This window comes from Sporisorium graminicola, chromosome SGRAM_1 (assembly GCF_005498985.1).
Source record: "Sporisorium graminicola strain CBS 10092 chromosome SGRAM_1, whole genome shotgun sequence".
Taxonomy (NCBI): Eukaryota; Fungi; Basidiomycota; class Ustilaginomycetes; order Ustilaginales; family Ustilaginaceae; genus Sporisorium; species Sporisorium graminicola.
Window position 1 is genome coordinate 205,988 of NC_043719.1, and position 22,252 is coordinate 228,239.

The 22,252-nt window shown below is 56.8% G+C and overlaps 11 protein-coding genes across 11 annotated transcripts; 3 read left to right on the top strand and 8 right to left on the bottom strand.

Annotated features, from left to right (window-relative positions):
• Positions 1-172: 172 nt before the first annotated feature.
• EX895_000091 (uncharacterized protein) lies at positions 173-841 on the top strand (the record flags this gene model as incomplete). Its single annotated transcript, XM_029880692.1, has 1 exon — positions 173-841. The coding sequence occupies one exon, from the start codon at positions 173-175 to the stop codon at positions 839-841; it is 669 nt and encodes a 222-aa protein (XP_029742078.1).
• Positions 842-1,079: 238 nt separating this feature from the next.
• EX895_000092 (uncharacterized protein) lies at positions 1,080-2,405 on the bottom strand (the record flags this gene model as incomplete). Its single annotated transcript, XM_029880693.1, has 1 exon — positions 1,080-2,405. The coding sequence occupies one exon, from the start codon at positions 2,403-2,405 to the stop codon at positions 1,080-1,082; it is 1,326 nt and encodes a 441-aa protein (XP_029742079.1).
• Positions 2,406-2,598: 193 nt separating this feature from the next.
• Positions 2,599-3,837, bottom strand: EX895_000093 (uncharacterized protein; the record flags this gene model as incomplete). Its single annotated transcript, XM_029880694.1, has 4 exons — positions 2,599-2,829; positions 2,924-2,987; positions 3,077-3,258; positions 3,346-3,837. The coding sequence occupies 4 exons, from the start codon at positions 3,835-3,837 to the stop codon at positions 2,599-2,601; spliced, it is 969 nt and encodes a 322-aa protein (XP_029742080.1).
• Positions 3,838-5,296: 1,459 nt separating this feature from the next.
• Positions 5,297-7,117, top strand: EX895_000094 (uncharacterized protein; the record flags this gene model as incomplete). Its single annotated transcript, XM_029880695.1, has 1 exon — positions 5,297-7,117. One exon carries the CDS (start codon positions 5,297-5,299, stop codon positions 7,115-7,117), a length of 1,821 nt encoding a protein of 606 aa, XP_029742081.1.
• Positions 7,118-7,299: 182 nt separating this feature from the next.
• Positions 7,300-7,850, bottom strand: EX895_000095 (uncharacterized protein; the record flags this gene model as incomplete). The annotated part of the gene is made up of 2 exons (XM_029880696.1): positions 7,300-7,682; positions 7,775-7,850. 2 exons carry the CDS (start codon positions 7,848-7,850, stop codon positions 7,300-7,302), a joined length of 459 nt encoding a protein of 152 aa, XP_029742082.1.
• Positions 7,851-8,549: 699 nt separating this feature from the next.
• EX895_000096 (uncharacterized protein) lies at positions 8,550-9,084 on the bottom strand (the record flags this gene model as incomplete). The annotated part of the gene is made up of 2 exons (XM_029880697.1): positions 8,550-8,908; positions 9,009-9,084. 2 exons carry the CDS (start codon positions 9,082-9,084, stop codon positions 8,550-8,552), a joined length of 435 nt encoding a protein of 144 aa, XP_029742083.1.
• A 1,305-nt stretch (positions 9,085-10,389) lies between these two features.
• Positions 10,390-11,955, top strand: EX895_000097 (uncharacterized protein; the record flags this gene model as incomplete). Its single annotated transcript, XM_029880698.1, has 1 exon — positions 10,390-11,955. One exon carries the CDS (start codon positions 10,390-10,392, stop codon positions 11,953-11,955), a length of 1,566 nt encoding a protein of 521 aa, XP_029742084.1.
• A 125-nt stretch (positions 11,956-12,080) lies between these two features.
• EX895_000098 (uncharacterized protein) lies at positions 12,081-14,258 on the bottom strand (the record flags this gene model as incomplete). Its single annotated transcript, XM_029880699.1, has 1 exon — positions 12,081-14,258. One exon carries the CDS (start codon positions 14,256-14,258, stop codon positions 12,081-12,083), a length of 2,178 nt encoding a protein of 725 aa, XP_029742085.1.
• A 935-nt stretch (positions 14,259-15,193) lies between these two features.
• On the bottom strand, positions 15,194-16,210 carry EX895_000099 (uncharacterized protein; the record flags this gene model as incomplete). Its single annotated transcript, XM_029880700.1, has 1 exon — positions 15,194-16,210. One exon carries the CDS (start codon positions 16,208-16,210, stop codon positions 15,194-15,196), a length of 1,017 nt encoding a protein of 338 aa, XP_029742086.1.
• A 681-nt stretch (positions 16,211-16,891) lies between these two features.
• Positions 16,892-18,859, bottom strand: EX895_000100 (uncharacterized protein; the record flags this gene model as incomplete). Its single annotated transcript, XM_029880701.1, has 1 exon — positions 16,892-18,859. The coding sequence occupies one exon, from the start codon at positions 18,857-18,859 to the stop codon at positions 16,892-16,894; it is 1,968 nt and encodes a 655-aa protein (XP_029742087.1).
• Positions 18,860-19,563: 704 nt separating this feature from the next.
• On the bottom strand, positions 19,564-20,358 carry EX895_000101 (uncharacterized protein; the record flags this gene model as incomplete). Its single annotated transcript, XM_029880702.1, has 1 exon — positions 19,564-20,358. One exon carries the CDS (start codon positions 20,356-20,358, stop codon positions 19,564-19,566), a length of 795 nt encoding a protein of 264 aa, XP_029742088.1.
• Positions 20,359-22,252: the final 1,894 nt, after the last annotated feature.

Genomic DNA, 22,252 nt, shown 5'->3' on the forward strand with positions numbered 1-22,252 from the left:
CCGACTTCCGAGTGCTGGAATTTTGTCACGCTGTGGAAATTTTTCCGCTTCTTCTGCAAGCAAGAAGACCCTTTCCTTCCTTCGTTCTAAGCGGCAGCCACTCAACATCACCCTCGAAGCATCACCACTTCCAAGTCTCATACAGCCCACCCACCTGTAGCGCGTTCTCATAATGGCCAATCCACGTCAACGAAGAAAGGCTCGATCCGGGGCGACGATGAAGCCGTCGAACAACGCCAAGAAGCAGATGAAGAAGAAACTCGCGCGCGCACCCACCGTTCACGGCGCCGACATTCTCAAAGAGTCGTACGATCCTAAACTCACGCTGCGTCAGAACTACGCCAAGCTGGGTCTCATCCCCTCGCTCGATGTCCGACCGGACACGGGTGGAACTGAGCGCCTGCCCTCTTCTTCCTCCACCTCGGCGTCAGCATCAACGGCAGACGAGGCACCGCGCAAAGGCATGGCGCGGGTGATCCGCGATGACGCCGGCAACATTATCGACATTGTCGAGGCCTCCACCGAGGACGAAGTCACACCCTGGGGTGCCCCATTGACCGGCAGCATTGCAGACAGCGAGGTTGTAGAGACCTTCATGCCTGCGGCGAGACGCGGCGAGACCAAGGTGCTCTCGCAGCTCGAAAGCTTGGCAGCCCAGGCGGCGCCCGTTCAACGACACACGAGCTCACAGGAGTCGCAGTGGCTCGCCGATCTCGTGGCCAAGTATGGAGACGACACAGAGGCAATGGCGAAGGACCGCAAGCTGAATCTGTGGCAGAAGACCCAAGGCGAGATCAAGAGGGCGATCAAGAAGGCCGGTGGGTTCGAGGCTTTCCAGTAGGGTTCGTTGGTTTTTGGGTCTCTCTCTGCTGCTCGCAGCCTCCAGTGTGAACAGGGGAGATAGATGTCCTTGCTGCATTGTTCCGTTTTGTACTTTTAGCATTCTTGTTCGCTCAAGCATTTCCATTCCGACGCTCATGACAGAGACACAGACTAACCAGGCGCATACACAGAGCACATACCGAAAATAAAAGCCTGTGAAACATCGTCGACTGTCATTGTCCAGCCCCTTGCCGCCATCATCCGCGTCTCACCCAGTCACCGCTCTTACCACCGCTCTTGCGCACAACCATGACATCGCCAATCCGCATCGTCTTGCCCGCCACTGCCTTGACCATGTCCCACACAGTCAGACACGCCGTCGTACACCCGGTCAGCGCCTCCATCTCGACGCCCGTCTGACCCGCCGTCGTCGCCGTACACTCGACCTGGATCCAGCTCTCCTCGTGCTGTCCGTGCACAATATCCAGCTTGACATCGACGTGCGTCAGCGGCAGAGGGTGGCAGAGCGGGATGAGGTCCGAGGTCCGTTTAGCCGCCATGATGCCCGCGAGCTGGGCCGTGTGCAGCACGGGGCCCTTGTTCGAGATTCCCTGCTGCGATTCGGTGGCGAGTAGGAGGTGCGAGGCCGACGTGGGCAGGTAGACGCGTCCGACGGCGGTGGCGGAGCGAGAGGTGGTTGGTTTGTGCGAAACGTCCACCATCGAGGCCCCGCCTGTGGCCGGGTCGATGTGCGAGAGGCGGTCCGATTCTTCTTCGTCCACTGAAGCAGTTGGTAATGCAGGAGGGGTGTGGGGTTGGTTGAAGAGCTGTTCAACCGCCGCTGCTCCTGCGCGTGCAAACATGTCCTCTTCGGTTTCCGCCTCTTGGCCTGTCTGCATCTGCAGCTGAATTTGTTGTCGCAGCAAATCGTCGTTCGCTGCGAAGGCTTCCCCTGCATCCATTCGTGGCTGTCGCTGCTGCTGCTGCTGTAGCACCGGAGGAGCATGTTGTTTCGCGCTCATCTGCATAACATTCTGCTGCTTCTGCAACGGCAACGGCACGGCATATTGAGCCGACGATTCCGGATTGTCCACGAAGGCATCGAGCGAAGACCAAGGCGAGTCGTCATCCGCGCTACCCTCGTGCATGTACTCCGTCCACTTTGCACTTGATCCTGCTCCCAATACCGCCGGGTCGTATCCCGGAAAACCTGCGGGCAATTCGCCTACAGGTGCTGCAGAAGGCGGAGCGTCCGAGAACTTCACACCAGACAGGGCGGCTATTGATGGGATGCGAGAGGTCTTGGGCGTGGTCTTGACAGCAGCCGCGCCCGCTTGAGCGAAGATGGCTTCTTCCATCTCGGCGATAGGATCCTTGGGTAGCAACGCGATCGGAGTGTCGGGGCCAGATGCAGGAGTCGGAGGGTGGTTGAGATAGACCTGCTTGTATAGGGATTTGTCCTCGAGGTTTTCAAATGCCTTGTCGAGGTCGCCCCACGGATTGTCGTCGTCGTCGTCGTCTTCATCTTGGTCTTGTTCCTTCCGCTGCCTGCATTCTGATGAATGAAATGCCCTTCTTGGCATCAAAGACTTTGCTCCAAATGCAAGAGTTCCTGGCCTGCTGCTGCACCTCATGAGCGCGCCAGAAGCCGGTGTGCGAAGCTTGCTCGATCCTGGGTTGTGGGAAGGGGTATATAGAAGATATCGAGGAAGGTGAGCAAAGCCTGCCGTCTTTCGCTAAGCCGAGATGTGCGTCTGCTTAGGCGGAGACATCTGATCAGCCGCCGATGGTAATCATAGGTCTGTTGAGCGACTTGGCGAGCTCGGTGGGGTCGCGCATTCCAGCATGCTTGGCATGCTTGCGACCGACGGCGGCTCCAATGAGCTGCAAAAGGTGCTCATCTGTCGCTGGCTCGCCATTGGAGCCTGTGCTGAATGAGCCGATGGGACCGAAGCCTGTTCGCATAGCGTCGCGGAGGCTGACTTCAGAATTGCCAAAGAGACAAACCTGTGTAGAGTCACGAAGGTGAGGGTAAAATCAGCAATCAGTGTCTTGCGTTGGGGCATCGAAGAGGAGATGAGCGGCGAGAGGAAATGCTTACCTTGAGATTACCATCCGCAGTGATGCGGAGTCTGTTGCACGTACCACAAAAATTGTCCGTCATACTGTTTTTCCAAAGGCGATGCCGAGGGAAGCGGTGTCAGGGTCAGTCTCAAGCGAACAGGGAAAGCAAGGAGAGCCAGAGGGGACGCACCTTGTGATGAAGCCGACAGTACCAAGATGACCGGGTACATGCCAGTGCTTGGAAGTATCGTTGGGGTCGTCGCGATTGGCGACACGTTCAAAGGTGGGGAATTCCGCCTGGATCGTCTTGACAAGGTCGCGATAAGGGACAAGCTTTTGCACTTGCCATTTGTTTCCGTCGAAAGGCATGTACTGCGGTGGAAGATTGGGAGGAGGGAAGTGAGTGTTAGCGGCAAAGTCCCATACGAAAAGCAAGCCATGGAGATGATAAACACTCACCTCGATGAATCGGATGGTGATAGGCTTGTCCTTGGTAAAGCGGACAAAATCGACGACGTCCTGGGTGTCGTTGAGTCCTTTGATGACGACCACATTAATCTTGACACTCGGCATGCCCAGCGCAAGTGCCCTATGGATACAGTCCATGACAGCTTCGTGACCTCTTCTTCTGGTCATGAACTCGAATTTGAACGGATCGAGCGTGTCGAGCGAGACATTCAAATGAGTCAGCCCATTTTGCACGAGCTTATCCAGCTTGCGTCTGCCGAGCGCGATGCCGTTGGTGGTGATACCAATCTGTTCGAGGCCATGCTGCTTGAGTGAGTTGAGCGATGCGACGATTTGAGGCAGATCTGAGCGCACTGTAGGTTCTCCGCCAGTGAGACGGATCTTGTTGACGCCCTGCGAGACAAAGAGCGCAGCGAGTCGCTCGACTTCCGAGGTGGAAAGGAGGTTCGCGGATGGTGTAAGCGGAACGCCATCTTCGGGCATACAATAGAGACAGCGAAGATTGCATTTTTCGGTCAAAGAGATGCGGAGATAGGTGTGCTGCCGAGAATGGCGGTCGCGGAGGAATTGCGAGGGAGATTGGGGGCCAAGCTGAGCGTCGATGTCCGAAATCTTCTGACGAGCTCGTTGTAGCGGAAGCTGATGGGGAGAAAGAGCAATACCATTGGCGATTGAAGGTGAATAGGAGCTCGTTGAAGCTTCGGTCGCCAGTGCGTGCGGTTTCTCGGACCAAGACGAGCGGGACAAGTGGCGCAAACGTAACGGTGACGGTATCCTTGCCGATGCAGTATTGCGAGCCACGAGACCCGTAGCAGATGCTCCGAGCCGACTGGGCCCTGCTAGTGGCATCATGGTGATTGAATCTTGACCGTGACGGAAAGTGGACCGATGCACGAAGAGAGAGAGAGAGAGCGCGGTGTAGATAGAGCGGAAGGAAGGCAGGATCTCGTCTCCTCGCCACGAGTGCCTTGCACACTCACTCGACTGCGCATCTAATCAAAGAGTGAATGAATGAATCTTTTCCTGCGTCTTCTGGAGAGCGGCAATTGGGAATTTGCTCTGTCATCTTCAAGTGCGACTTAACAAACGTCACATTTGGCACCTTCGGTCAAAGCCGAGATTGAGCTTTCAAATCTTATCTCCTTCGCTGCAGCTGTGGCGCTTAAGACAACTGTCGCTTCTGATTGGCTTTTCGACTGCAACTCAAACCCGCAATCTCGTCCGAGCTATCGAGAAGTCCGCCACCTCATTGGCTGTTCCTCGCCAAGTCAGATCTCCCAATCACATATCTCAGTCGGGTTCCCGAAGCGCCATTACCCCCACATCGTCGTTGTAAGTGCAAGTTTCTGCGTTATCGCGACGTCTGGGTCCAGAATTTATCTTAATAGCAAAATTTCAATGCGACGCAGCAATCGACCACATGCTTCTCATGTCTGTGAGTCGGTACAACCGTATCACAGCTGATACCGTGCTTCAACCGGCTATTGCGGCCATTCACAGCTTCCCGTCGGCTGGGAGCTTGAAACACATGTGTTCTTGCGTGTGTGCGAGCGTGTCCGACTGTTTGACAGGTGCAGCTTGCTCCGGCGCGTTCCTTCCCAGAGGTATTCCGCTGCAGCCGAGTCAGACCGTGTGGGCTTGTCCACCCACGCCTATATGCTTCTAGTGGTTCCTGGAGAGATAGCCCGTTCTCGCGGTTCCTATTCGACAGTCCGGACTCTCCTTGCTTCCTTTCCACTTCCCATATATTAAGGCTCGTCCCCACCAACCATCCCACCCATTGGTTTACGAACACCAAATCCCCGCCTTCATCTTCTAGGACGGCAGCTGTCCCCCACATCTGCAATCTTGCCACACCTCCTGGCATCTTGTTTACCCCGCCGTCCTTTTCATACCCACTCTCCCTCCTCTCCATCTTCCTGTAAATTTTCCACCGTGACGAATGGGCTTTCAGGACAACGACGACAACTTCGGCACCATGTCTAAGTTTGCCACCGTCACCACGCAGCCCTTTGCTCATGCCGAACCGCAGACGAGCGCCTCCCATGAGCTCAACCACGGCGCTGATACCCAATCCACGTCCTGGAGACGTAACCCTCGCTCACACGCTCGCAAGCTCGCGCATACGCTCAGCACGCGCCACGGCTGGTTTGGCGACTACAACTTTGCTGCTCTCTGCCTTCCACGCCTCTTCCCGTGGAAGGCAGATTCGAGACTCAACGTCGGTTCAGGTGAATCGCCTTTCTACGGCGTTTACGATGAGCTTCCTATCGCTGTCGCGGCCATCTGTGGCTTTCAACATGCGCTTGCCATGCTTGGTGGTCTGATCACCCCTCCCATGATCATCGCTTCCTCTCTTAACCTGTCGGGCGAGACTTCGGCCTATCTCATCTCTGCCAGTCTTATCACTTCGGGAATCTTCTCTGCTATTCAACAATCTGCGATCCCTCTCCCCTTTGGACGTCAGCTCGGTACCGGTCTGCTCAGCGTGGTTGGCACCAGCTTCACCACTCTCTCCGTTACGACTAGCATCTTCACCAACCTTTATTCAGAGGGAATTTGCCCACTTAATGCGGACGGAAGTCGCGCTGCGTGCCCGGACGCGTATGGCTACTTGCTTGGCACTGCTGCGGTATGCGCCTTGCTCGAGATTATGCTCTCCTTCCTGCCTACAAGAGTCCTGAAGCGCATGTTCCCTCCGATCGTTACAGGAACCGTGGTCGCATTCATTGGGATCAAATTGATCGGGGAAAGCGCAATTCCATCCTTCGGTGGAGGCTCGTCGTGCCATGGCACAACCACGCTCTGCTCGGGCACCGATCACCGCGCCTACGTCTGGGGCGACGCGCACTACCTCGGCCTCGGATTCCTCGCCTTTATGACTGTCGTCGTCACAGAGATCTTTGGCAGCCCCGCCATGCGCAACGCATCCATCGCCATCGGCTTGCTCTTCCCGCTCGTCGTCGCGGGCCCGCTCGGGTACATCTCCGGTGCGCCTATCGCTGCCGCCAAACCCATCACTTTCCTGTGGGTCGAGACGTTCAAGCTTCGTGTCTACGGGCCTGCAGTGCTTCCACTGCTGGCGGTGTACATCTCGCTGATGATGGAGTGTATCGGTGATGTGACTGCGACGTCCGAGGTGAGTCGCGTCGAGGTGGACGGGGAGAAGTACGACAGGAGGATCAGCGGTGGTGTGTTGGTCGATGGGTTGGCGGGCATCTTCAGTGCATTGTTCACAGTGCCGCCGCTGTCGGTGTTTGCGCAGAACAACGGTGTGATTGCGATCACAAAGTGTGCCAACATCCAGGCGGGAAGGTGGTGCAGCTTCTGGCTCATCTTGTTCGGCATCATCGGCAAGCTGGCCGGGTGTGTGCGGGCGATCCCTCAACCGGTGCTCGGAGGCGTGCTCATGATCCTCTTCGGCTCGATCGCCGTGTCCGGCGTTAAAGTGCTGCAGAACGTCACATTCACGCGAAGGAACCGATTCATCTTGGCGCTCAGCTTTGCCTTTGGTTTCGGCACGCTGCTGGTCGATGACCTGTTCGACGAGCTCTTCACCTACAACGGAGGCAACAAGGCACTCAAGGGTTTCTTGGACAGTATCATCATTGTCATCTCGACGCCGTTCTTGATCAGCGCTATTGTGGGCATGATTGCGAATGCCGTGCTACCGATGGACGAGGAGGACAGGGAGCTGCAGCGAATGCGCGACGCGCCGGCGATGCGTGCCCAGTCGTCGTCTGACGAGAAGCTGTCTGCTTAATGTCATCTGAATCTGCTTATACTTTATACCGTTGTACATTAGTCTTTATATCTCGTCACGCACTGGAAACAAGTCGTTGCATGTTCACATTTTACTCTCGAATGGTTTCCTAATCTCGATTCGCGAGGTGCATAGCGGACAAACATGCATGCTAATTGTATTTCAGAGGCCAGCGAGACTGCTTAGAGCACAAGCGTGCCAGCAACAGCTGAAACGACGAGGACGCTGAACGTGACAGCCACGGCGTTGAGGGGCAAGTTCATCGTCTGGACCACGGCGCCGCTGTCTACGCGAGAGCTAGCAGACGAGGCCGCACTTCCCGCACCCGAGGTTGCGGTGGAGAACGCACCACCGGCACCCGACGTGGCAGTGGAGGCCGCACCACCGGCACCCGATGTGGCAGTAGAGAATGCGCCAGCAGCTCCCGAGGTGGCGGTTGTGAACGCACCGGCGGCGCCCGAGGTGCCATCCGAGAACACACTTGCGGCGCCAGAAGTTGCGGTGTTGAAGGCGCCAGCGGCATCAGAGGTGATATCGCCGAAGACGCTAGTTACGTCGCTCGCGACTATGGGGGATGCAACGAAGGTCGGAAGAAGCGGCAAGTCAGCTACACATGTCCATCAATTTAGTTCTGAGACAGCCGAATGCTAGACTTACACTGAGCTTGGGCGCCTGCAAAGAGCACAGTAAGGAGAAGAGCCTGGAAGGCGAGAGTCGACTTGGTGAACTGCATTATGAATGGACTGGATGTGAGTCGATGGGTTATGATGGTAGTTTATTCGATGGAAAGGTCATCGAGGTAATATATACCATCCGCAGCCAGCGCTCACATGAGCCGAGCCTCGCAACAGCAGCAGGAAGAGGAAGAGGATCGCCTGCAACTAAGCGATGCGAAAATCCGGCAGGTGCCAAGCGAGGCTGCGGATTTGATGCTTATTCGGCATGCAGTGCGTCCTCGCTTTCTGGCGGTATGACACTCCAGAAGGCGCTGCCACAAAGAGCTGTGACAGGAGGGCGAGGCAAGCAGCAGAGGAATTCCGAACCTGACAACGGCGCACACCCTTGTCGTCACAGCAATTGGCCGGTGCTTGGCGCTTTGTGGCGGTAACAATGGCAGTGCTCCAGACTGGCATGCGGCTGTGAAGGTCGCAAAAAATGCGGACGAAACGTCCAACTTGGCGATGTCGTCATCTGACAATCGCAAAAATTACAGAGACGGTCCACGGCAACTTTTCATCGAATCGTTAATTGGATGTTGATTCGTGTTAGAGCGTTTGCCCGGGCCGGAAACCGCAGGCTCGAGATGCTTTCATGCCCAATGCACGCACACCCCGCATTTCTATTGTTCGCTTCAGGGCTTCTATTTCGGATCGGGAAGACGTACATTTACGAATCATCACGACCAATCCCTCCCGAAGTGCGAAGTGCTTGCTCAGAGAATGAGCGTGCCAGCAACCGCCGAAACGAACAGCACGGTGAAAGTCGCAGCAAGGGCGTTGAGGGGCAGGTTCATGGTCTGACCCGCGGCAGCGTTGCCGGGCCCGGACGAGGCGCTGGAAGCAACACTGCTGGCAGCCTTGCTGGCAGCGCTGCTGACGCTCGAGGCGGCACTGCTGAGAGCACTGGATGCGCTGCTAGAGGCGCGGCTGAGTGCGCTGCTGGCACTCGAGGAGGCACTGCTGGCGATGCTTGAAGCACTGGCGCTAGCACTGGCGGCACTGCTGGCACTGCTGGCACGCGAGGTGGCGCTCGCGGCGGCACTGGCAATGCTGCTAGAGATGCTGCTCTGGGCTGCAAGAGTCACGGACCACGGCAAGAACAAGAGAAGTGCATCGTGTTAGAGACGTGTTTGACAGGCTTATAGAAAGTATAAATCAACTCAGAGACCTACCCTGAACTTGGACGGCGACAGCGAGGACGGCGAGGATGAGGGCCTGGAAGGCGATGGTCGACTTGGTGAACTGCATACTGGATAGCTGGGCTGAGGTTGTTGTCAGAGAGAGAATACGAGTATAACCGGTGATAGTGAAGTTGTAGCTGGACGGGGGACGAATGAAGATGGGAACAGATCTCATATATACCATCCAACTGAGGCCACAACTTGGAGCATCGAACAACCTGCTTCTGCCGACCAGCAGAACCAGCACCAGATGCTCCTACTTCCGCTGCATGCTTCTTCCCCTCCTTGCCTTTGGAATCCGACCGAGCATGGAAGCAGACTCCCCCTCTGCAGACATGACTCAACATGTCCGGATCTAATGCACGATTGCGACAAGGCAGCTGGCCAGCACGAGCACGAGCGGGCGGAGGCTAGCGGGCGGGCGTCTTAATGTGCATTTCTGTCGCCACTCCGCTGGGAATGCTGAGTTTGGAAGAGCTATGATACGGGGCAACAAAATCTGTCACGGTCACGGGTCAATGGAATCTAGAGAAAGGGCGGAGAGCGGAGCAGAACAAGAGAGAGAGAGAGAGAGAGAGAGAGAGAGAGAGTGGCGTGCCGGGATGCTCAACGTCCCCGTGTCGAATACGGCCATCACGAAATGCCGGCCTTTGCCATTCGAGATGCGCCCTTGCCTCTCGCCCTCTCCTAGACTCGCGTTGCCTTTTCCGGCTCGGCTTGCATTTCTCGCTTCCAAGGTACCGACGGGAACGCGAAACGTCAGTTCCAGCCTCAAGAAAGGGGGTGGCTGCCGACAGTGGTCGCTCTCTCTCTCTCTCTCTGTGCATTTGGGAAAAAGGAAAGCCTGGCGATCGAACCAAAACGTCTGGAACGTGCGCAACGTCTTCTTGAATTCGCGACGTCGACGCTATTTGCGGCCCGTTGCACGATTTTCAGCTTGCTGAACGGATCGAAAGGCTCGAACCCGGGTGGATTGACACATTGTCGTCATTGGCCATCTGCTGAGAGATTTGCCGAGATGCTGTGTGATGTCGACACAGCATCATTCGTGATGGCAGCAGAATGTCAACCATGTTAGAGTGGCCACCTTCTGGCCCGGTCGAACGGAGAGAGATCGGGGATCGACTTTGCATTCGCGATCGCAACCCCGCACTTCTGTTTTCTATTTTTGTTTTGTTTCAACTTTTCCCACATTTTGGTTCTCAACTTCAGGCGGAGCAGAAATGGCTAGAAGGGCAGATTCACGGGCCAACTGTGCACTGCACGATGAAATATACATCAGACGACACCATCATCTCCTTCTGACTTCTCATTCGTTGCTCTCTCACGATCGGAAGCTGTCCACAGGACAGCATTCTTCAACGTCTACACCATGGCTTCTCCTCTCTCCGCATCTCAAACCGCACCCTCGCGCAACCCAGTTCCGCGCAACATGACCGAGGTGCGCGCTTTTCTCTCGGATCCTCCTTTGCCACCTAACGCCCGCGTCCCTGCACGTGCATTCGCACTTGGGTACTCGGCCAATGTCGTCCTCGATGGTGTTCTTCCCTTGGCGCTCCGCAAGAAGGCGCCGCTTCAAGCGTTGTCTGCGTTGATCTCGCTCAAGTCGATCCGATCCGGAACCGTCCTTGCGCTCTTCTCCGCACTTTACCGCCTCCTCCTCTCGCGACTCACCACACTCCGACTTAACCTTCTCGCGAGAGCATGGAAAGCAGACGATCTCGACTATACCGTGACACGCGATCGCATCCGGGCACGTCTCTTGAAAGTGCTCAACTCGGCTGCACTCGTGCCATTCGCTGCTAGTCTGGCTGCGTCGGCGGTGCTTTCCTTCTTCCCCATCCCGAGTGTGCGCAGGTACTTGGCGCTGTGGCTCAGCACTAAAGCTGTTGAAAACCTGTACCTTCACTTGAGGGCGGTGAAGTCAAGAAGCGTCGCTTGGGTACCGGACTGGATTGGCGGTGCATTCTTCTACGCGCTCTCAAACGGTCAGCTGCTGTGGACGTTCCTGTTCGAGCCGTCGTGCTTCCCTGATGCGTACGGGCGCGTCATCTTGGCACGCAGCACGTCGTACATCCCACCAAGACCTGCTGGTCTGCCCACTTCGATCCCCTGGCCCGCACCACGCGATATCGCCGATACCATCGCTACCCTCTCGACGCCCAGCGCCACTTCGGCAGCGTATCCAACGTTCAAGGCGCCCGTACTGTCGGCACTCACGCCGTCCAAATACCCAACCACTCGATACCCGCTCATCAACCCTGTGCTCGACTATGCCCCCGCTCATCCCGCCCACTCGCGTCTGCTCTGCGCCATCCTTCACCCTACCGAGCCGTCGTGCTCCAAGAACTTTTTGAGCTTCTTTGCGCGCGAATGGCAGGCGTCCGCCAAATTCGTGGCTGTCTTTACGGCGCTAGCACAGCTGCTGTCGTACAAGAAGGTGCTCAAGGACCCCGAGTCGGCGCTCTTCAAGTTTGCGCTTGCGGTGGTGCAGGGTGCGACGGTCATCTCGGGCTCCATCGGAACCGCATGGGGTCTGACGTGCTTCTTCCAGCAGTATCTGCCCAGAACCATGCTGCCCCGCGCGCGGTACTTTTTTAACGGCTTCCTGAGCAGCATTTTCATCCTTGCTGTCCCACAAGCTAGGAGGGCCCAGCTGGGAAGCTACGTGACCCGACAGGGCATCAACGCCGGTTACGGCGTAGCAAAGAGGAGGGGTTGGCTCAAGCCTATCCCTCAGGGCGACACTGTGCTGTTGGCAGTGGGTCTGGCTACGTTGACAGCATTGTACGAGACTCGACCTAAAGCGGTGGAGTCGACGGTTCGAAAATCTATCGCTATCCTCATTGGCCCTCCTGCCGTGATGGACAAGGAGAAACAGGTGCAGCTCGAATGGTCTCCCCAAGCAGGTGGGGACGACGAGAAAAAGTCACAGTAGCCCGCACAGCGACACACCATCTCTATCTATCCCTTGTGCCCTCGGCACCATTCCCCGCTTCTCTGTCACACACTCTGCAGGTTCGAATCTAAAATTTCGTTCTATTCCACGCGCATGGAACCCCTTTACAAATCCCGCTCGAGCTCGCTCAGCATGGCATAGAGCTCACCGTCCCTGATGCTGGCATAAATGACCGACACGTAGCCACCCGTCGTGTTCCACTGCTCGAACTCGCCCTTGAACTCGTTGAGGTTCTCCTTGCCGTGCATCGGCACGCCCAGCGTCTTCCTCACAAACTCGTACGCCCTCTTGGTCTTGCCCAACAGATGGCTGGCGTGGCAAGCATGCGGGTTGTCGAGGAACTCGACCGTCACATCCCTGTAGATCTTCTCTGTGTCAGCCACGCCGGCTGCGCGCCACTTGACAATGTTGCGCAGCGGATCGGCACCACCGCCGCTCGGAAGCTCGGAAAAGTACTTGACCAGCACCGACGAGGCGTCCTGGTACGTTTCGACCAAGCGGTCGCGCAGGTCCTTGGACGAGGTCTCGTCGAGGCGCTTGCTCATGCTCTTGAGCACCTGCGCGGCGATTTCGAGCTGTTTGTCCTGGTCCATCCATTCGCCAAAGTGGGCGTGGAGCGAGGCGAGGATGAGAGCGGGCAGCTGCTCGGCCACCTTGTGCTGCAGAGCACGGATGTCCAGTGCCTGGCACAGCAGGTACAGCGACCACGCCTGGATCATCGAGAGACACTCGACGGCCTGCAGTGTCTGCCGCCCGCTGATGAGCGCCAACGAGTTGATCGCCTGGTTGGCCATCTCGGCGCTCTGCACGTGCGTCGAGACCGGGTTGCCGAGGAACATGAGCTCCGACGTGACACTGGCCAGCGCAATGTCGATGCCCTTGGCGTGGAAGTTGAGCGAGAGGTCCGGAGTCGAAGCCAGGTTGGCCGGCAGACCGCGGTTCATGGCCGGGTTGACCAGTTCGGTCATCTGCTGGAATGTCATCTTGCCCATGGCGCACAGGGCGAGGCGGATTTTCTCAACTGCATTCGTCATTGCCATGGCCTGGAAGTTGCCGCCGTGGTGGATGCGGCCGTCGCCGTCATACGGGTCGATCATGGGGTTGTCCGTGGTGCTGTTGATCTCAATGTCGACGGATCGCTTGGCGTTCTCGATGTCCTCCAGACCAGGGCCGACCCACTGCGATGCAGTGCGAAGCGTGTATCGATCCTGACGCAGTGTTCCGTTGTCCTCGGAGAACAGGACGTGCTTTTCGTTTTCCAAGTGTTCAGCCAGCTTGGATCCCGAGAGCAGCGCACGGATGAACTTGGCGCTCTTGATCTGACCAGGATGTGGGCGGGCAATCTCGTGGATGAAGGGGGCAAAGCTGGCATCGGTACCCTTGAGCGCCTCCACGGCCATGGCGGTGGTCAGCTGCGTCAGAGCGGCGAGCTTGTCCGCCTCGTACGTGGCGAGACCGGCAACAGACGCCGAGAAGGCAGTGCCGTTGAGCAGGCCAAGCGCCTCCTTGGGCTCGTACTGCACGGGAGTGATGTTGTGCATGCGGCAAGCTTCGTCGGCAGTGACTTTGACGCGCTGGCCATTCTTATCGGTCACAAAGCAGTAGATGCCACGCTGACCGGCGAGTGCACCCGCCACATAGCTGAGTGGGCTGAGATCTCCGCTAGCCGAGATACTGGATCGGACGGGCACGACGGGAGTGACGTTGTTCTGGAGGAAAAGCTTCTGCATTTTCTCCAGCACCTCCCATCGGACACCCGAGTGCCCACGCATCAACGAGCTGAGCCTAACAACGATCGCCCCACGCACCCACGCCTCGGGCATGATCAACGACGACTCCGTGTCGGTCAGTGGCAAAGCAAACGGCGCCGAGCTAGGCTCCCCCGTTGGGAAGCTCGAGGGGACGGGCAGCACACCGCACTGCTGCATTTGGAGCAGCGCGAGCTGCAAAGCCCTCGTGTTGGCGGTCCTCGAATCCGCCGATCCACCAAACCCCGTATTGATGCCGTAGATCGACTCGCCGCGGTTGAGCTTGGCGATGAGAGATTCAACCGAGTCGTCGATGCGCTTGCGCGTGGCAGGGGACGCGTCAAGGATAGGCACGTGGCCGTATCGAGCCGAGGCGACGAGACCCTGAATCTTGAGGTTGTGGCCATCGATGACGACCTGCTCGGTGCGGAAGGAGGAGGCCTTGCGGATCTTGGTGTCGGATGGCTGGACAAGCAGGCCTGGACGCGTCGATGCCTCGACGACGGCGGGAAGAACGTCTGCGGTAGGTGCCATCTTTGTTTGCGAGACTGCGGTGTGGAGATGGGAGTAGCACACAGACACGATCTACGAGGAGGAAATGGGATTGAGGGAGGACAGGACAGGACAGGACAGGAGACTGCTTATCTCGGACTGCTCTCTTATACGATCGCCCTCAGGTCTGAGCGAGCAGGTCACACGCACGGCGCAAGAGCCGACAGCACGTTGAGGGGACACGGTTCCAGCTGTACCTTTGTTATCAAAGTTCGATGGCTCACAAAACGGGAGCTTCAACACTGCCGAAAGCCTCAGAAATTCTTGTTGCTGCTGCCGTGGGAAACTTCGATTCAGAACGCTTTGTTCGAGAGCGAAGCGCGTTCGGGTTGGTGGGTGCAGAGCGTGGGTCGTATCGGTGGAGCCAATGCCGTAGCTCGCTGGCGCGCGACGGCACTGCTTGCCAACAGCGAGGATCGAGAAAAGTCGCGGAATAGCCGACGATAGCCTGCCGGTCGTCGTCTCCCCTCCGCTCTGCTCTTTCTGACACAAAGCAAGGCGTAGCGCGCGCACTGTCTTGACAGTTTCACGGTCTCCACAGCGGAATGCACGACGGCATGCACCTGCGCGCAGCGTGCGCACTTTTTGTGGAGAACTGGGAGCGACCTTTCCCTTTTTTATTTTTGGGTGAGCTCCGAATTTCGGGTGTCGCGCTTTTATCGGTCTCGATGCAGGTCACATGGCGGGCGTGGATCGGCCTCGCTGTCAGCAAGACTGTCAGCTCGGAGTTCCTCAGTCCGGATAAGCATTGGTTCGATTGTTTTCTTACGATGGATCGTCGGAAGACCCTGTTCAAGATTTGCATACATGGCGACCCGATGCAGGAGATCATGTCGATCTTTCAAGACAAAGTCATAGCATTTCTTGTACGGCGATCGATGCAAGCTGTCTTCTCGGCAACCATTTGCTTCCTGCTGCTACTGCTTCTTCTTCTTCTGCGCAGCCAAGTACTCCTGAAACTCTCTCACGTTCGCCTCGAATCCACCTTGATCCACCTTGAACCCAAGCCCGCAAGCGAATCCGTTGTCGAACTTGGCCGGAAGCGACCTCACGACGCGCTCGCTGACTTCATCCTTTTCAAACTTGATCAGAGCCACTGCTTCATCACCCGCTACCTTCCTCAGTGCTTCCACCTGCTCCTTGATGCTCACCGTGAAGCCGGGCAGATTGACCGCGCGCGAGTACTTGGGGAACTTGTCTGCAGGCACGTCCTTGGCGATGACAAAGTTCTCCAGCACTGTGCTGGGGCTCGAGATCCAGAAGAGCGTCGATTCGAGCATCGGATCGTCGGCGCTGTTGCCGATTGGACACGATGCGACCAGACCCTGAAGCGGTTCTCTGATGATGCCTGAGACGAACGCCGAAGTGGCAGCCGCGGGGGGTCCCGGTCGCACCGTGATTGTCGGCAGCCGCACCGCGCGTCCGTCAACGAAACCTTTGCGCGAGTACTCGCTGATCAGGTACTCGCACATCACCTTCGCGGTACCATAGTTCGACTCCGGCCGCGGATACGTGTCCTGCGTAACGACCTCTGGCAGCTTGCCGCCGAACACCCCGACGGAGGAGGCAAAGATGAACTTGACTCCGCGTACCAACTCTCGTGCCTTGTCGAGCAGCGCACGTGTAGACTCAAAGTTGACCCGGAAGCCGAGATCCCAGTTCTCTTCGGCCCCTTTCGACATGATGCCGTGCAGCGAGTAGATGACCGCGGGAAGACCGAGCTCCGTGCGGAAGATCGAGTCGACGCCAGCAGGGGTGGTGAGATCCGCAGCGAGACACACGCTCTTGATACCGGCGCTCTGGGGGGCCGGTGGAGTGCGCACATCGACTAGGATGAACTCGAAGGTGTGTTGTGGCTGCAGCTTGACCAAGGTATCGGCCAGCAGCGAGCCCAGGAACCCGCCTGCGCCAGTGATGAGGACTGTGGTTGCCATTTTATTCTAAGCTTGCGATGATGTCGGTGAACGAAGAGAGTGTGAAGAATGTTGACTCGGTGCGAAGATGTCGAAGATGACGGTGGTAGACTCTGGACCTAATCGTCCAATTGAAAGAGCGGATGCAAGAGCATGACCAAATGGTCTGTATTGCGTGCGGAGAATCAGACGTGCAGTTTCAAAGTGGGGGCCAATACAAATGACCGCTCTTGTGTGAATGCGGGGGAAAAGTTCACCCCTCGTTTCGCTCAATCCCGCTCCTTCACCTTGTACCTTTTCTGTCTTTCAAGTGACCTCAAATTCCAGGTCCAAACTTCTGTCCAGCTTGTGGAACACCCGGACCAATGTTGAGTTACCGAGGCAATGATGGGCAGCTGATCGGTTCCTCGTAGTAAGAAGCAGAGAATGGGGTGGGAGGATTCACAAAATCAGAGCGCGTCCGAGCCGCCCCCGCGTTTTTTGCCTGCGTTTTGCAACAAGGGTCGCGGATTTGGCCGGTCATATCGTGCGTCTCGTTGTTTCGTCTCGTTGCTTCTCGCACGCAGGCAACATCTTTCAACATCCCATCAAGCTTTGATACGGACCTTGGCTCACAGCATGCATATCTGGCATTAAGGAGCGTGACCCGGTTATCAAAGAACAACAAAGTAGATTGCAAGAATGAGTCGTCGACCGCGTAGCTCATGCACCCAACTGTAACGAGCTCCACTCAGCCATGCTTCCCCTGGCTCTTGTCGTATGGTGAGCGCCCGCCTTTACCACGCTGTGAACGCTGGTAGGATCGACGTTATCCTCGCTCTTGGCGATCACCCCATTAGAGGTGCTGACATCGTTCAGCAGCGGCGCCATCCTGCCCGATGCATTGCGTTCGTTGATCGGACCCTTCTTCTCGCCCTTGCCCTCTTCGTCTTTCTCATCGCTCTCACCCTCTCGCTTCGTACCCCGCTTCGCTGGATGACCATCCTGTCGTCCCCACCCACCACCACCCGGCGTTTTGATGACGATCCGATCGCCCCTTCCCATGGGTGTCGTGTTTTTGCCGCCCAAGTTGATGATGCGAGGAGGCGCTTTGTCCTCCTCTTCGCCTTCACGAAGATCTCCATCCTCCTGTCGACGCTGCTTGATCCAGAGGTTAATTCCCTTCTCTGCACTTTCTCCGCCTTCGAGTCCGAATGGCTGGAACACCCGCCTCTCGCTTAGAATTGACACCTGAATGCCTGGACTGAGGAACTCAATGTCCCTTACCACACCGTCTCCGCCTCGGAACTCGCCTTCGCCGCCCGAACCGTCTCGGAGTGAAAATTCGCGCAGCAGCACGGGGTAACGCCTTTCCATGATCTCGGGATCCGTGATGCGCGTGTTGGTCATGTGTGTGTGCACACCGGACGTGCCGTGCCAGTATGGGCCAGCGCCAGAACCACCGGCGATGGTCTCGTAGTATCCGAACCCTTCGACGTGGTTTCCCTCCTTATCTTTTCCACCGAGACCGAATGTGAGGTTGTTGGTATCGCCCTGACTGGCTGCGGCGGCGTTGAAGGCCTTGAGCACCACATCAGTGATGCGTTGGCTGGTGAGCACGTTGCCGCCCACCACCGCTGCTGTCTCGGACGGGTCCAGCAGGGAGCCTTTGGGGATACGAATGTCGATCGGTGTCAAGCAGCCCTGATTCAGTGGGATCTCGGACGAGACCATGGAGCGAAGACAGTAGATAATCGCACTCGAGACGACCGAGCGAGGGCAGTTGAAGTTGGCCGCCACCTCGGGACCTGTGCCTTCAAAGTCGAATGTCGCCGATCCTTTCTCGATGTCAATGTCGACGCTGAGCTCGATCGGCGTGCCATCGTCCATGTATTCGATCGCGTGGAGCTGGGTGCCCTGTCGCTTTGCCGCATCGCGAAGCAGCGAGCGGACCGCCTGTTCAGCATTGTTTCGGATGTATTCCATGTATTGCTGTACCATGTCGAGCCCCCACTCTGCCACGAGCATGTGGATCAAGTTGATGCCCTTTTGGTTGGCGGCGATTTGAGCCTGCAGATCACTCTCGACGTCTCGGAAGCACCTGGTTCCCGAACACCCTGGATACTGGGCGGGCTCTTCCAGCATGTACTTTTCCAGTCCTTTACGGTCAAACTTGCCTTCGCTGACGATCTTGAACGACTTGATCCTCGCACCCTCCTCGAACAGCGTTTTGGACGTCGGCGGCATCGAACCTGCCGTGATGCCTCCGATATCGGCATGGTGACCTCTGCTGGCACAAAAGAAGATGATCTCGTCCGAATCTTCCGCATGGCAAGGCGTGATGCACGTGATATCAGGCAGATGCGATCCACCGGCCACAGGCATGTTGGCCATGATGACATCGCCGCGCTTCATCTTTTCACCGATCGAGGCAAGGTAGTCCACCTGGAACTTGACGGCAAACGACATGGATCCGAGGTGCACGGGCAGATGCGGCGCGTTGGCCACAAGCGAGCCATCGGGACTGAAAAGTGCGCACGAAAAGTCGAGACGTTCTTTGATGTTGGTCGAGATCGACGTTTGCTGCAAAGACTTGCCCATGGATTCGGCGACGGACATGAAGCGGTTGGCGAAGAGCGAGAGCAGGATGGGATCCGGCCCATCGTCTTGCTTGCTGTCCTTGGTTGACATCGTGGCGATGGCTTCCTACGAAGATGGCAAAATCGACGTTGTCCTTTATGTCGGTTATGACGGTGAACCTGGTATGGAGTGTAGAGGTTTGAGAGGCAGTAGACAGCGATGAGCAAAGCAAGCATTTCTGCCGACCGTGCGCACGATGCCGCTGCCGTCTTTCGGTCTCAGAGACGGCCTTCTGCCCGGCCAATTTTCGACCGAATGTTCACTCAACTCGAATCGGACGCGATCGGTGATCTTTCCTCGCACAATCGGTCACTTGATGAACGCCTTCTTACCATAAGCTCATGCCTAGCTTCAGTATCGACGTTGCTGGATTCATATCGTTGCTTCACCTTACGACCACACCACAGTCAGCAGCTGAGATCAGCAACGAGTTGAGTTGATTTGAGAGTTGAGTTGATTTGAGAATATTGTATAAACAAGCGAGAGAGTGAAAACCCGAGAGGCGTCGCTGTCAGGTTGCAGCTGAACCCCACGAGGCACGTCGACAGGCCGAGTGCTGAATGTTGAGTGGCAAGAAACCGAGAACAACTGATAGTGTGATGAGGCATGAGTGCAAATGATTGTGTGATGCTAGAGAGGTGCGAAAGATGACCAAGGAACAGCTAAGAGAATAAAGGGTCCACATCGAATCGCTGGCCGCAAGCTGGAGCTTGGGTGCATTGCAGGGAGGCAAAGCAAGTCTAAGGAGAAGCAAATTAGAGCAGGGTGCCAAGACCAACAGTCAAGACAGCAGCGAGGGAGAAAGCAGCACTGCTAGCACTAACACCAGCGAGAGCGCCGCTGTTGGGAGAGCCGGTGGAAGAAGCACCGCTTCCCGAGCTGGTTCTGCTTGCCGTGCTGCTGGATCGGGATGCAGAAGCACCAGTGCTGGTAGCAGATGCACTTCCGGAAGACTTGGCCGTGGTCGCACCTGCGCCTGCGGTACTCGTCGACGACGAGGCAGCGGTAGAGCTAGCCGAGCCGCCGCCTACAGTCGACCCACTGACGATGGAAAGCGCAACGTTGTTGGAGGTGCTGCTGTTGTGCGTAATGTAGATCTTGTCGGTGTAAGACCGCACCTCCTGATTGGCCATCGACATGGCACGCAGCGACGAGTAGTTGCCAGCATTCCACGAGCTGGGAACGGTGAAGACAAACCCACCGCACTGAGCACCGTTGGGACCAGGCTGGCCGAACCCGGCGCCGGCATCGCAGGTGTTGGATATGGAAGGAGCAGTGCCGACATTGTAGACGACATCCGTGTCGTTGTTGGTCATGAGATCGATCTGCACATCACCGCTCGAGGGCGGGTTGACCCAGTTGACGGCAACCTGCGTGCCGGGCACCCAGTAGATGATGCACTGGTAGAAGTCGCAGGCAGGGTTGTTGATGACGAGTTCCGAGTTTGGGTCTTGGTACTGGCGGACAGCGAGGTTTGGAGAGGCAACAGCAGCCAAAGCTGGGGCGGCGAGAATGGCCGCGACGACCAACAAGTTTGCGAGCGGAGCCATGTTGAGAAGAGCGAGGCTTGAAAAGAAAGTGGAGAGATCACTGCGCAAGAAAGGAAAGAGACAGTGGATGATGGTTGTAGGAGAAGGAAGATCAGGAGGTGTAGGGACGATGGTGGTGGTGCAAGTCTCAAGTGAGCAAAGCAAATGAGGGGGTGGCTTCGCTCTGCAATAGTCAGGATCGAGATCCAGTCGGAGCTTGGAAGAGCGAAGAGGGGCAGCTGACTTGACTGACTGCGTGTGCTGAATTTGGAAGTCGTTGATCTCAGCTTCTTCCTTGTTGCGAGTTTTTTTTTCGTGATGTGGAGCGGCCAAGGACGTCCGTTGCGCTTAGGAACGGCGGCTTGAGCTCTTGCTCTGTGCCGCGGCCCGCAGCGAGAGCCAAAGAAAGGGAAAAGTCGAAGAGGGGCAATTTGCGTAGGAAATTGCATAGGATATTGCATTTTAAGCATGAATTTCGCAGATCGGCGAGGCTCTGCAGATTTTTGCCGAGGCAGCTGGCAACTCCTGCTATGTCTCGCTGACCCTGTCGATCCTCCACGACTTGTCCGTTCAGCGACGACTCGGAGCCAGTCGTTCATCCAAGTAAGTTGGATCTGAGCCTAGCTCTTCGATGCCGTGCTCGATGTGTTGGTACTGCTCACGAGCAAAGCGTTGCCAGTCACATGCGAAGTCTAAAGTAAAGGTCAAATCCTGCGCGTAGCTGCATGAATGAATGGGTATCATGCAACTCTGTCGGTGGCCACTGAGACCCGACGAAGGGGTGCGTGCCTGAGCTTGCGCGTGTGAGTGTGCAGGTCGTCAGAACGAGTCGAAGACAAAACTTGCACAGGTCGGTTGTCCTTTGTCTTCCTTCACCTTCCACCTGTGCGCTAAACTAGTGGCCGAAGGTAAAGGGTGGACACCGAGCTCTATCCGTGTTGCTCGTCGTCGGGCATCCGTGAGCAAGCTGCATTTACGGGCAACATGAATGCCGGTGCGAGCAGGCCATTGGGTGCATCGGTGAGAGTTCCCCTCGCAAAACTGCCGTGTTGAGGACAGCAGACTCGGAGCAAACAGATTCAGACTGGACAGCAGAGGGCCGCGTGTTGTTCGAAACACGCCACGAGCCCCGCTGCAACCGAGGCAGACAACGACGATGATGCACCTCGGTCAGTGTCTCTTGCTACCCACTGCGAGTCTAACGTCCCTTCGGCCATGCCTACCATCAATCATCGCTGTAGACCTTGCGTCAATCGGCTGCCGATCTGAAATAACCCCTGTCAACCATGTGCCTGCAAGGCGGGGACTGCAACGCCAAGTGTGTTTTCTGCTGAAGGGGAAGCTTCGATGGGATCGGGAGATCGCCCGTCCCGCCCAATTTGTTAAATTGCAGATGTTGTTCTTTTTCCGAAGACTTTATTTGGGCGAAGAGCTGGAAATTGCGAGAAGGTTCGCTGTGCAGAGTCGACGAATTTCGACGTTTACCCCGCGTCGAGTCTCAGCTGTTCTCGCTGCTTCCATGAGTCTCTAGAAAGATGGACAGGGTCCATCGACACGCAGATAGCCTGGTTCCAACGCCTTCTGTCTGCATCCCTGAGCGTCGACAGCCGTCTATTGCGCTCGTCGATCCCACAAAGTTGATGGCCAATTCAGGGTCCAGCTGCGTGGCACACTGACGCCTTCGGAGTTTAAGCTTTCGGGCTGTCAAACACAGTCCTTCAGCAACTGAGCTTTGCGCAGTTGCCCCTCAACCCCGCAGCACAGCTGAGTCGTAGAAGGACAGCAACGGCGTCGTCATGCTGCGCAGCGCAGCATCCACCTCCAGTTAAGCTAATCCCTATAAAGTGGACTCCCTCAGCTCCTTCCCTTCGATCCTCTCTCTCCATCAGACCAACACTCGACTACACTCCTCTGA